General features: G+C 36.2%; 3 protein-coding genes across 3 annotated transcripts; 1 reads left to right on the top strand and 2 right to left on the bottom strand.

Moving 5' to 3' along the window:
• Positions 1-597: 597 nt before the first annotated feature.
• Positions 598-4,496, bottom strand: LOC18051614 (triose phosphate/phosphate translocator, chloroplastic). Its single transcript, XM_006449348.2, has 12 exons — positions 4,102-4,496; positions 3,935-4,003; positions 3,765-3,830; positions 3,578-3,656; positions 2,859-2,979; positions 2,646-2,741; positions 2,421-2,533; positions 2,238-2,315; positions 2,009-2,125; positions 1,661-1,760; positions 1,437-1,537; positions 598-878 (listed from the first exon to the last, which is right to left on the bottom strand). Exons 1-12 carry the CDS (start codon positions 4,377-4,379, stop codon positions 861-863), a joined length of 1,236 nt encoding a protein of 411 aa, XP_006449411.1. The 5' UTR covers positions 4,380-4,496; the 3' UTR covers positions 598-860.
• Positions 4,497-9,967: 5,471 nt separating this feature from the next.
• LOC18051615 (pentatricopeptide repeat-containing protein At5g46100) lies at positions 9,968-12,614 on the top strand. Its single transcript, XM_006449350.2, has 2 exons — positions 9,968-11,778; positions 12,534-12,614. The coding sequence occupies exon 1, from the start codon at positions 10,314-10,316 to the stop codon at positions 11,769-11,771; it is 1,458 nt and encodes a 485-aa protein (XP_006449413.1). The 5' UTR covers positions 9,968-10,313; the 3' UTR covers positions 11,772-11,778; positions 12,534-12,614.
• Positions 11,789-13,380, bottom strand: LOC18051617 (protein DMP4). The gene has a single exon (XM_006449349.2). It carries the CDS (start codon positions 13,153-13,155, stop codon positions 12,523-12,525), a length of 633 nt encoding a protein of 210 aa, XP_006449412.1. The 5' UTR covers positions 13,156-13,380; the 3' UTR covers positions 11,789-12,522.
• Positions 13,381-13,636: the final 256 nt, after the last annotated feature.

The following is a 13,636-nucleotide window of genomic DNA, read 5'->3' on the forward strand; positions in this document are numbered from 1 at the left end:
ACCTTGGGCTTTAAATATAGTTTTAGCCTCACGAAATTGACGACAAGTTGTTCTTCATTCAAGATATAAAAGACAAGTCGTTATTCTAATTTTAGAGAAACTGACAGGTCATTCGTGGGTTATGAATGAAAAAAATATGAAGTGACGACCGACGGATAAGAAGAGAGTAACATCGTCCGCGGTGATAAGAACGAGTCAACCACTAGCACAAGGCATGGACGATAAATCATCAAAGCATCATCGACAAACTTGGTGTTACAAATCATGTGCAGAAATAACTTTTTGTACACAAAAGATTACTCGTTATGCATTCTGATTCACAGTTCACTAAATGGTATTATAGGTCTCATTAAAATTTCGCTACCCAAATTGACAGTTGATACACAGGATGCCTGCAAAAGAAACTTTATTCATAAGCAAGTTTAGGATGATATCAGCATTTGTTCTGATCCGTCGTTCGGTTAGAGCGCGACCAAACAATAAAATCCGTCCTCATAATCATATTATTTTCATTAAAAAATGCAACCTTTGGTGATTAATAGTAAATAATTAACAGCTGATGAAATTTTAATATTCACATATTTCATTAATTCTCACTTTCTGTAAAACTCTTCAGAGCTGCTAATTGAATTATATATAAGCTTGTTTTGAGAGACGAAGCAAGTGATACATTATTATCAGTCAACATGAGCTGATTGCAAATTAGCAAATTGTTTGTACTCTGAATTAAAGAAAATTTATGATCAAAAAATAACCTCACAGCCAAAGAAATACACTCAATTTGTCATTTTGATCTTTGGGGGAAAAAGTAGCCCGACTTTACATCGGGACCTTTCCTCATTCACATGCTTCTTTTCTTCTCATGCTGCTTTCATTTGCTGCCAAAAGAAAGGAAGAAAAGAACTTCGCATTAATGCTAAAATCTCTAGCTGAAGTCCCAACAAACGCTTGAAGTGTACAAAAAACTTCAGAAAATATTTCCTCCTTTCAAATAAAATAATATATACATATATATATATATATATAAGGTGTCTTGAGTGTGTTTTGGAAAATATGACTTGTAAGTAAATTGGCATTTAAGATTTATAACACTAACAAATAATAATTATAAAGATAATACTCTTTGAGTGTATTTTGGGAAGACAATGAAATAGAGCACAGCAATTTGCTGATCAACTTCAGCTCCCCTCGCTCTCGTTGTTGAAAGAAAATAAAGAAAACGGACTGCTTTTATCTTAGTTTCTAGTCACCCACATTTATAATTTGTACACATAGGAATTAGAGAGCTAAAGCTGATATCACTTTATCAGATTGGCGGAATTTTCAGAAAATGGGCATAGATTCAGATATTTTGGGGCTCAACTCCATGTGAATTCTAGTGGCTATATGTGTGTGTGTGTGTCAGTGCGGTGGTTATAGAATAGAATGATACTCACTCGTTTCTCTTCTTCCATTTGGGCCTTGATGTAAGAGTAGGCTGCCACTCCAGCAATTGCAATGACTGTTCCAATACCAGTTTGGGTTGAGATCTTGTTGCCTGCAATGAACAAATTGTTTAAATATTACATCTCAAATGAGTACTAGTACTAAGAATTAAATACGAAATACTTATGTGATAAAGAAAAGAAATGATGAAATCAATTTGAAGTCATAGACTTACCAAAGGCCAGGATTGAGAACCCAATCACAAACACACGTTTCAGCACATTGCCAACTGCATGAGTAAGAGGTGCAACCCTCTCCAAGGTGTTCGTAGCCAACTGAAATTCCAAAGGGAAATCTTATTTGTTTATTTATTTATTTAATTATTATTTTCATCACAAACACCAAATTATGATATATTTTTTACTAAACAGTCATAGCAGTAGGGACAAGTAGAAAAAGACTAATTGAATAATATTAAACTAAATGCTGGAAAAAACACTAAACAAAATGATTCATAGATTGAACAAGGAACTAACTTAATTTATACAAATCACACATTGCAGCAAGTCAACAAGATGCATACCTGATTGTAGAGGTGGTAAAACATCCCCACCCAAAAAAGATCTGAAATGAACTTGACCATGCCCACTTTGGAAATTGCATCACTTAAGCCATGCTTAATCAGTTGAGGTCCCTCAACCTAAAAAATCAAAATCAATGGAGATAATGATGAACAAAAACAAAACAGATAATGATAAAGAATAAATTTAGGGCAGGAATCATGAATGGTCTGAAAGTTTCCTTTTACTCACAATGATGGCTGGTGGAATACAGACAAAGAGCGCAATGATGGAAATATAGGCATAAATATTAGTACTGTCCATATCAGTCTGCATAAGAATGAGCAATTGTGATTTGTGAAAAGGAGATTATTTTTAAAGTCCATTAGCAGCAGCTTTGCATGAAGAACAACAAAGAGTTTCATAAAAAATCACCATGGCTTTCTTGGAGTAGATACTCCTGTAAGTAAACGATATGTTGGAAATCATAGCACTAATGAAGCCCGTCCAATTGAACGACAGCTCAGTCAATGATGCCATTGACACTCCTGCAACGATCAGTAATCAGACACAGTCACATTATGCATAAAATCCGAGCTTCCTATTGAATTTAATGAAAAAGAAAAAGGCCACCGTACTGGCAAGAGATAGAGAGCCTACCAATAACCACAGGAGCAAGAGACAGCCACAGAGTCAGAGGTAACTGTTGGCCTAGAATGAATTGTGAAGCACCAGCGTTGAAGAAGGGCTCAAGAGCTGAAAAGAAATAAAACCAATATATAAAAAACAGATTCAGTTGTGAAGTGTATAGAAGAAGAGACATAGATAGTATAAAATGATTTTCCCCTTGATCCGCATAATGCCAAATTTCACCTTTGATGGTATGAGTAAAGGAGACAGCAACTGCTGCAAAAGACACGTTGCTGGTAACATGGCCCAATGCATGACACACAGCAACAGGGATTAACAGCTTCAGGAATTTTGAATCAATAGGCTACACAAAAAATACAGTTACGTGATATTATGAGTACACATGTCTGGGAGAAAATCACATTGAAACAATTGATAACTCAACACTGCAATAAAGATTATTAATTTATGACTCAACATAATAATAATATCAGTCTTATAAATCAAACATACGTCTGACATGATTAATCAGTTTCTACCTGCAATTGTTTTCCAAGCTTGGCATTCAAAAGTATCTAAATTCCTCTTAAGCTTCCAGAAACCATGCTACACATGGGCTGATGGACAGCTACTGTAATGTGTGATCAAGACATGTTTAAATATGTACATTTTTATTAATTTTTTTAGTCATGAATGTGATATGTAATCAATAAAACTCCCAAATCAAAATCATTTTCAGTGACCTTGGTAATGGAAGAAGAAATACACAAGCACCACGTGGCTAAGCAAATATTTAAAATTCATTCATATGAATCGAACCAGCAGCAGTTCATGCAACGTCAAACACTGTGAATATGGCAAGTGGTAAATGGAAAGTCTATACCAAAATCAAAGAAATCGGTCTCAATGAAATACTAGTGATCAATTAGCACAAATTAGTGGGCTGAAATAGGTCCACTTACAGCTCGCTTGGGAAGGCCCACAGCCCAGCTCACCAAACAGTAAACCACCCCAACCAACAAATGAATAACGGACACAAAACTGCACAGAAACAAACTTTCGTACGTAAAACGGAAAAGGATTTTTGATAAAATTCACATCGTCAAACAAAACGAAATGGGAAGTGTGAACCCAACGAAGCGAACTCACTAAGGATATGGGAAGTAATTGTAAATCCTCTTGTTAAGAATGTTGAATATCACGTTCAGAAAGTACCTGCAAAAAGGACAGTTCCGTCATCTCCCGCTGCAAGTTTACAGAACTTTCTGACTTGCAGACGATTTGACAGTTAGAAAGGTTAAAGAGGTCACGTGACTTACCACATGAAGAAGAAGAACCCGGTCACGAGGGCCGGATACCTGTCAAAGAATCCGACCGGAGCGGCTTCTCTGCAATCACCACCGAGTCAGAGAGAAAAAAAAAACGAATTAGTACTGAGTTAGCAAACACTAGTTGACCAAGTCAGAACGGAGGAGACGGACCTCACCCGGTGGAATCGCTTCCTTCGGCAGGAGAAGAAGCGGTGGCGAGGATTGGACGGAGAATCTCCTTCTTTCCGGAGAAAAGACCAGCCGGAGCACTGGAGCTCTCGAGGAGCAGAGCAGGACGTAGCTGTCTTCCCCAAATGACATTCCCGCCTTCACCAACGGCTCCAATCGGCTTCAACGAGACGAAGCTGACGTTTTGGTGGTTCTCACCCGGCGAACTTCGGAGGCTTGAAATGGTGGTGGCGGTGGTGGCGCGTGACAGCACTCGCGACTCCATCGTGTCACCGCTGTGGCTACTTTTGAGAGAGAAACAAATGTGGTTTTCGTAGCCTGTGTGAGCTCTTAACACGAGAGAAGGAAATAAATGTGCTCCGAGAAAGATATCTTGCGCGGGGTAGAGCACGTGAACAGTTATTTTTAGCGGTAGATTTCATTTTTTGTCTTCGTTGACTATTCATGATTCCTAGTTCGGTTACAACACTATTAAACTGCATCGACTTACCTGATTTCTTTATCAAATGTTGATGACTCACTCAAAGGACGATGAACGGTGTGGGGTAGTTGAGGTGAGGATGATATAGTAGATTGAGGTGCAGATGAAACGGGGTGTATTTTTGTAAGGTGATATCAACTGGTGGTGAATTATTGAAAGAAGAGGATACGTGGGGCCATCTTATCCTCGATGAAAGGCCGAAGAGGGGAGGCTTGTCTTGTCCAATCGAGGTGTCTGGCCCTGTTTTCCAAATCCTTATCATTTTTGCCGTGAGATGAGAGCTAAGCTAACCCGAGAAGGGGATGGAAACGAATGGTGAGTTATATATGCTTTGTTATTGACGTGTTGAGGTGAGTTATTAAGGTATTGTTTAATATTGATTTATTATAATTTTTAAGATGCAGTTGTTGTTAAAAAAATTATAATTATAAAATAAAAATTAATAGTGTGTAATAAATATAATTTTTGATAAAACTAGTATAAATTTTTATCATAAAATGGTTTATCAAATTAACTAAACTTCTAAGTTTTAGTAACTAATGTTTACTAAATATTTTAATATTGTAACTTTTAAATTATAATTATCCAACTTTAATATCAAACGCACATCAGTGTTGCAAGTTGCAACTGTAATTACGAATATTAGAATTATATATATTCTCAATACTATAGTCCATTCTCAAACCCTTGCCCCCTAGGTTTTCCGACATTAATCATGAAATTTAAATAATAATTCATTGGGGTTATATATATTTATATTTTGTTAATTGTGTTAACGTATTACTTTTTCATAATTATATCGTCTACTGTTTCCTTACAAATCTACAAGAACCTTATTCAGCAAATAGTTAATTAATTTATTAAAAAAAAAAAAAACCGAGTGCCTTGCCCTCCGTGAGCTAATCACCTTTTGGTCCCAAGGGGTTTGGAAAATGAATATCATGACAAGTTGTTGGATGTATCTTTCCTTCGAATTGAGGTAGGAGAGTAAACACATGTAAGGAATGATAACGACAACTCTCATATTAATCAAATTTATGGCTTTTTATTTAAATAATAACAATAAAACAAAGTTATGGTTCCCATTATCTTTCTTTCTTTTGTAGTTTTCCTGGGGGAATTAAGGAAAAATATCATCTTGAGCCAATAGATAAACATATTTGCATCTAAGTATCAAAGGGGAAAAAAGAAAATTACATCGAGCATAGGATCAAAAACAGTTTCCTAATCCATTATGGAGGATTTGATCGTGTTGTGACATTATTTGTAGATACGGGCATACAACTGGACCTACACTTGGGCCCAAATAAGGTTGGTTTTAATTGGGTTAAATGGTCGTGGTCTACTGTAGGGGTGGGCATCAACCCGTGAACCCGACCCAATCCGTGTAATTTTTTACAGGTTGAGTTGGGTTGTTAAATTCTCAATCCGCATTATTTACGGGTTGGGTTGGGTTAAAAATTTTTAACCCAATCCAACCCGTCAACCTGTATATTCATATATAAATTTTGATATTTTATATAAAAATTAAAAAATATAAATATGAAAACTTTGAAATGTTGGATTTGTTCTAAGGATTTTAATATTTGTATTTTTTTAGTTTATCTAATTTATTTATTTATTTTTGAACTAATTAATTAGACTATAACAATAGATTTTTTTTCAAAAACCCAATCCAATCAACCTAACTCAACCGGTCAACCCATATGTGTGTAAAAATTATTATATAAATTTTGATATTTCATATAAAAATTAAAAAATATAAATATAAAAATTTTAAAATGTTGGATTTGTTCTAAAGATTTTAACATTTACATTTTTTAATTTTTTTAATTTATTTATTTATTTTTGTTCACTATTTAATTAAACTATAAAAATAAATTTTTTTAAAAGTCCAATCCAATTAACCCAACCAGCAGTTTTGCGGGTTGGGTTGGGTTGATATTCAACCCGACCCGTGCCCACCCCTAGTCTACTGGTATTGAATCCACTGATGATGCATTTACTTCCCGAATTGGGGAATCGGAATCCGAAATCGAAATAATTGACGGCGTTTACTTCGCAAAATAAAGTCAGAAATCAAAATCGAATTCGTGAGACCCACCACAATTTAGGAATGAGGAATGGGAGACTCATTCCCAATGGGAGGTGGGAATAAGTCTCACATTCCCATGAATGACTATTTTGCTCTTCCTAAAATTGAAAATGTCAATATTGTCATCATTTATAATTAATTAATATATTATTAATAATTATAGTTTTTGAATAAATAATCACAATAATTAATATACTTTTATTATTATTATTAATTAATCAATATAATTATTACTATTAATTAATATATTAGTATATTATTAACAATAATATATTGATAATTATAATTAATCAATTAATATATAATTTTAATAATTATTAATATAATTATTTTAATTAATTCATATACTATTATTATTAATTAGTTAATATACTATTATAATAATTATTAATATAATTATTACTATTAATTAATATATTATTAACAATAATGTATTAATAATTATAGTTTTTTAATAAATAATCACAATAATTAATATATTTTTATAAGAATAATTAATATAATTAATTAGTATATCATTATCATTAATTAAAAAATTTATAATTAATATATTATTCACAATAATTAATAATAATAATTTTTGAATAAATAATTACTATAATTAAAATATAAAATAATAATTATGACAATAATTCATTAAGTTTTTTTTAATAATTTATTACACTCTAATCCATTCCGATTCCGATTTCAAAAAAAAAAATAAACACATCAATAAAAGTCTAACCCAATTCTTATTCTTATAAATCAAGTAAACAACTTATTATATTATAGTTCCTATTTCCCAATTTCATTTCAACCCATGCTATTATAAGCGTGAGAGTCTGAGAATCGTAAGTCTCAGTATTTAGAGACTGATGTGATGCCGCGGGGTTTCAAATCCGTTATTATTATATTATTCTACAGTCTACACTCTCCTTCACTTGGCTCTTTCTTAGCATCAGTTTCTGCGGCTAACATAAAGATTGAATAGATGTAATTCCTTTCCTTGTCCCAGCTGTTGCCATTTTGTTGAGCTACTCCTTACTTGTTAGGAAATTGAGCTTCCTCCCAAGATCACTCCAAGCAATTTGTCAAGCAACAAATTAATAGAAAAATTTAATGGAGAATACACCAATCACACAACACAAGATTTACGTGGAAAACTCCAAATCCGGAGAAAAACCACGGCCGTTGTCAAAAAGACAACCAGAGAAAAATATTCACTATATGGAAAATTATTACAACCACACTCTCATAAATAATTTTCTCTCACCTAAGCCCCAAATACACCCCAAAGAAATACTCTCTGAATGAAGAAAAGAAACCGAGGATTAGATGCAAAAAACCAAAAATGGGGAGCTTTCTTTATATAGCCAAAATTGGCTATTATTTTAATATTTTCTTTATTCTTCTCGTGGCTTCTTCAAAGCCGTGTTCCAACATTTTTCTTTCTTCCATTTTGGCGTTTCAACCATCATTTGTCAAGATCAACTTCTGCAACATCTTCTTCATTCTTCCTTGGCGGTCCCTTCAACATTTGCTGCATCAACGCTTCTAGATGTAGCTTCTAGAAGTTGCAGCCAAAAACTTTGACATTCTTCCACTTGGAGATTTGATTGAGAACCAATCAATCTTCACACCAAGTTTATTATTTTCCTCACCATAGAGAATTATCATACCCCACCATAAAAGAGTATACCACTTAGAATTAATTACCAATTCTAAGAATTTTACATCGGCACATGTCGAAATATCCTGCTGAAATTTATGGTACAACTTCCATGTTGGTCTTCCTGGAAGTTTGTCAGCCATCGACATAAATTCCACCACACACCCTGCATCAATGCCAACCATGCCTTGTGTGTAAATCTTGTGGACCCGCTAGTAGTAACATATCCCCTTTCATGGTACTAGCAGTATACCATGAGGATGTCATCATCATCCATTTTACAAGGGATCATCGTCTCCCACGATGATGAGAAACTTACCACTAGCAATACTATCAGTATCTGATCTAGAGCCACTTGCCGATCCTGCTCCATTTCTACTATGACAATCTCTTTTTAAGTGCCCCGATTGTCCACACCCCCAGCAGACTCCTTTCTTCTTAGATTTATCTTTCTGCCAATTCCCTACAACTGCCAAAGCCGAGACATCTGTAGTTTTAGTACTTTCACCACCCAGTCTCCTTTCTTCTGAGAGTAAAATACTAGTAACTTCTTCAAGATCTACTGTCTCCTTCCCGTACATCAAAGTAGGTAACAAGTATTTGTAGGAAGTTGGAAGTGACCATAGTAACCTAAGCGTCTTGTCCTCATCTTCAATTTTAACTCCAATGGCTTCTAGTTCTGACACAATACCATTGAGAACACTGAGGTGATCGGAAATTTTTGTACCTTCAGCCATTCGCAGTGTGTGAAATCGCTCCTTCAGGTACAATCGATTTGAGATGCTCTTTGTCTGATACAACTTTTCTAGCTTCTCCCAAAGTTCTTTCGCTGTAGGAATTTTTCCTACATTTGCAAGAACATTCTTTGCTAGACACAGTCACAGTCGTATGGCACTTGCAGCTCTATCATCTAATTCTTCCCAATCTTCATCATTTATACTAGTTTTTCCAGAGCCACTACTGGAAGCAGGGGATGGCTTCCCCTTCAATGCCTTGTGTAACCCAGATTGAATCAACACATCTTTGACTTGAACTTGCCACAAGCCAAAGTTAATTCTCCCATCGAATTTTTCTATTTCAAATTTCACCGGACTTGAAAATTTCAATCCTGACATATTTGCTTTGCAGATAAGCTTTTACTCTTCACCACAGACTGTTTGGATTGGCTCCCACTGCTTCACGTGAATAGTACCGTATACGTGAACAGTACCGTATACGTGAACAGTACCGTATACGTGAACAGTGCCCCGACACCAAAACTTAAATCAATGGCTCTGATACCACTGTTAGGAAATTGAGCTTCCTCCCAAGATCACTCCAAGTAATTTGTCAAGCAACAAATTAACAGAAAAATTTAATGGAGAATACACCAATCACACAACACAAGATTTACGTGGAAAACTCTAAATCCGGAGAAAAACCACGGCCGTTGTCAAAAAGACAACCAGAGAAAAATATTCACTATGTGAAAAATTATTACAACCACACTCTCAGAAATAATTTTCTCTCACCTAAGCCTCAAATACACCCCAAAGAAATACTCTCTGAATGAAGAAAAGAAACCGAGGATTAGATGCAAAAAACCAAAAATGGGGAGCTTTCTTTATATAGCCAAAATTGGCTATTATTTTAATATTTTCTTTATTCTTCTCGTGGCTTCTTCAAAGCCGTGTTCCAACATTTTTCTTTCTTCCATTTTGGCGTTTCAACCATCATTTGTCAAGATCAACTTCTGCAACATCTTCTTCATTCTTCCTTGGCGGTCCCTTCAACATTTGCTGCATCAACGCTTCTAGATGTAGCTTCTAGAAGTTGCAGCCAAAAACTTTGACATTGCTTTCCGCTCCCTAGAACCTCTGCCAATTTGGTGCACACTAGTCGTTCGATAGAATGCGTAAAGGAAGTTTACGAGGGGTTGTTAATTTTTGTGGATCAAGTTTTTGCTTTTAATCGATTCTCAACTTCGTTTGCGGTAATGGGTGTGAAGACTATGTTCAAATGGTCCACAAAGATCACGTCTGCCCAAGTATTGCAGCTGATACGAGCTGAAAAGGATGTAAACAAGGCCCTTGTGATATTTGACTCAGCGACAGCCGAGTATGCTAATGGTTTTAGGCATGATAACTCCACGTTTTCTCTCATGATCTCCAAATTAGTATCTGCTAACCAGTTTAGGCCAGCCGAGGATCTCCTTGATAGAGTGAACAAGGAAAAATGTGATATCACAGAAGATATATTCCTCTCCATTTGTAGAGGCTACGGCCGTGTTCATAGACCGTTGGATGCCATGAGGGTTTTTGATAAAATGAAGGAATTTGGCTGTGAACCTACCCCCAAGTCTTACATTACAGTGCTTGCAATTCTCGTTGAGGAGAATCAGTTAAAGCTTGCGTTTAGGTTTTATAGGCATATGAGAGAAATTGGTATTCAACCTTGTGTTGCTTCCCTTAATGTTTTGATCAAAGCTCTATGTAAGAACAGTGGGACGATGGACGCTGCTTTTAAGATATTTCGTGAGATGCCAAACCGTGGGTGCACTCCAGATTCCTATACCTATGGTACTTTGATCAATGGGTTGTGTAGATTGGGAAAGATTTATGAAGCAAAGGAGTTATTCAAGGAGATGGAGACAAAAGCTTGTTCACCAACGGTTGTTACTTACACATCTTTGATAAATGGTTTGTGCCAGTCTAAAAGTGTGGAGGAAGCTATGAGATTGTTTGAAGAGATGAGAAGCAAAGGTGTTGAGCCAAATGTATTTACCTACAGTTCTTTAATGGATGGTCTGTGCAAGGGTGGCTGTTCTTCACAAGCCATGGAGCTACTACAGATGATGATTAGCAAACGCCATAGACCCAATATTGTAACTTATAGTACTCTATTGAATGGTCTCTGTAAAGAAGGGAAGCTCCAAGAAGCTGTGGAGATTCTTGATAGAATGAAGCTTCAGGGCTTGAAACCAGATGCTGGGTTGTATGGAAAGATCATTAGTTGTTTCTGTGATATCGGCAAATATCAGGAGGCTGCAAACTTCCTTGATGAAATGGTTCTTGGGGGAATTACACCAAATCGTCTAACGTGGAGCCTCCACATTAGGACTCATAATACGGTCGTCCAAGGTCTATGTAAAACAGATCCAAATCGAGCATTTCAGGTGTATCTAAGCATGCGGAATAGGAGCATCTCAGTCGATTCCCTGACTTACAGTTCTGTCATAACATGTTTCTGTAAGAAAGGTGACATACATAAATCTGCTCGTATTGTTGATGAACTGGTGCTTGATGGATGTCTTCCAGATGAGGGAACTTGGAGTGCAGTGATGACTGCATTATGGGATCGGCGCAAAATGCGACAAGCTGCTGAATTGTTATTGCTTCAGCTAATGAACAAATGTGTTGAAGCTGAAGTAGACATCCAAAATCAAGATGTATGAGTCCCAGGTATGTGGTATGGTGTTCTATAAAATAAAACCTCATTTTTATCATATGACATATTCTGTGGGCTCCTTGAAGCATAATGGATCCATCACAAAAGGCCAGTAGCCTGTTGTTGCATTTGAAATGTTGCTGAATTTTATTTAATTTTCTTTACACACACACGCACGCACACAGACGCATATATAATGATTCATGGTCTGATCAGCAAGTCTATGTTATATGGTAGATCTCAAACAGCAGTTGCATTTAAGACTTATATATGTCTAATTCTGCTGGAACTCAGATATGAGAGGGCCAACCATCAGGTGTGAATATCTGAGGAGTGAGTTGTAATATCTTATTTCATATTTTTGCTTTGAATTGGACTAGAAAAATGATCGCGAGTGGAAGTCTATTTCATGCCTTTTCCTTTTCTTCCACTTTCCCCCGCTAGAGTCCCAAAGATGTAATTGGATTTCCCACGAGACATATGTCACCTATAAATATGTTGTGCTGTTCAGTAATTATGATTACAAGTCCTATATGGTGCAGGAATAATTTCAGTACTTTATTTTATCTGAAGTATGCCCTTATTACAGTTATATTTTGACCTTGCATTTATCTTATTTCTTGTACTAATTTCATGCTAAAAGATAAATGACCTTACTGTCAGATTTAATACGTTCACCAAAAGACATTTGCTAAGAGAAAAAGAATAGAAAAAATGATAGTGTACAGATGGAATTAGCAATCTTATGAGATGAATTCTTATTTGGCAGAAAGGGGAAAGCCAATTCCGTTGCGCTGGGTGGGAAACACAATGAACAACATGCTACAAATAACACCAATCCCTACTGGCAATGATGTGAGGATTTCCTGAGCCTCTTGTGAAGGCAATGGGTAGAAACAATTTACCACATTCTGATCAAATAGTGCAACAGCTGCAAATACCAATATTGACATGAAGGCATGCACAAAATCGATAAACCGCATTCTGTATTTAGCAGCAAATTCTGGTGAAATGGTGGCTGACCCATCAATGATCCACAAGCCCCGAATTGAGGCAAACCCATAGAAAACGTTTCCATTCTTGTCTCTGAAACTATCGGTGAAACTCATAAGAAAACATGACAAACTACAGAGGGCTAGAAGTCCGGCAGTCATTGACCTGCTGACTGGATCACAGTTACCTTGGTTTGAAAATATGGGTGCCAGAAGTTGGAAAGCAAGAACTGTTCCTGTAGGTAAGAGGTTAGCCAGATGGGCTGTGCTCTGGAATGTCTGACTAATGGCTCTTTGTATCAGGGTCTTCCTTTCAATTTCTGGAAGGTCTTTATCTTGCAAGAGAGGAAGATTTTGTTCATGAACATGATTAGAGTCAGCTTCTACCTTAATCTCCATAAGTGAAAGCTTCAACGATTCTCTCAAAATTTCATAACCTCTATTTTGATCGTCCTTTGACTTGTACGTACTAATTGGTTCTCCAAGGACTGAGTATGTTTTATAATTGGTGCTGGAATGAGATGATGCATTTTGAGTGCAAGTAAAGGGAGGGTAAGGGTGTATTAGAGTTGCCTTGCAAGAAACAGAGACCGAAATGCGGATAAGTAACGCTTCTACCTGAAAGACTGGGGGGGGGGGGGGGGGGGAGGGGAGAGTTTAGGTTATGTCACTTGTGTAACAGTAACTTCCTCTGAAGATTAGTTAGGAAGTTTTGACGGGATTACCAAAATGTCCCCGAAACTCCCCATTACCGTTGCGAATGTCAGCTTCTAAGAGTTGGTACTTTAAGAGTGATTGTGCTTGGCGTGGGGAAATAACATTACTTTTGTGTCCTGTTTCCTTCGGGTCTGTGCTAGGTTTTGTGAAGTATGATCTTGTC

Source organism: Citrus clementina, unplaced genomic scaffold (assembly GCF_000493195.1).
Source record: "Citrus clementina cultivar Clemenules unplaced genomic scaffold, Citrus_clementina_v1.0 scaffold_2, whole genome shotgun sequence".
In the NCBI taxonomy this organism is placed as follows: Eukaryota; Viridiplantae; Streptophyta; class Magnoliopsida; order Sapindales; family Rutaceae; genus Citrus; species Citrus x clementina.

Bases quoted from the DNA above. Each gene is read 5' to 3' on its own strand.
- LOC18051615 (XM_006449350.2), top strand. From the start codon at position 10,314: ATGGGTGTGAAGACTATGTTCAAATGGTCCACAAAGATCACGTCTGCC.
- LOC18051614 (XM_006449348.2), bottom strand. From the start codon at position 4,379: ATGGAGTCGCGAGTGCTGTCACGCGCCACCACCGCCACCACCATTTCA. The intron at 2,980-3,577 runs GTAAGTGGACCT...TTTTTTGTGTAG, and splicing joins TGGGCCTTCCCAAGCGAGCT to CCTATTGATTCAAAATTCCT. The intron at 1,538-1,660 runs GTAAGTCTATGA...TGTTCATTGCAG, and splicing joins GTTCTCAATCCTGGCCTTTG to GCAACAAGATCTCAACCCAA.
- LOC18051617 (XM_006449349.2), bottom strand. From the start codon at position 13,155: ATGGAGATTAAGGTAGAAGCTGACTCTAATCATGTTCATGAACAAAAT.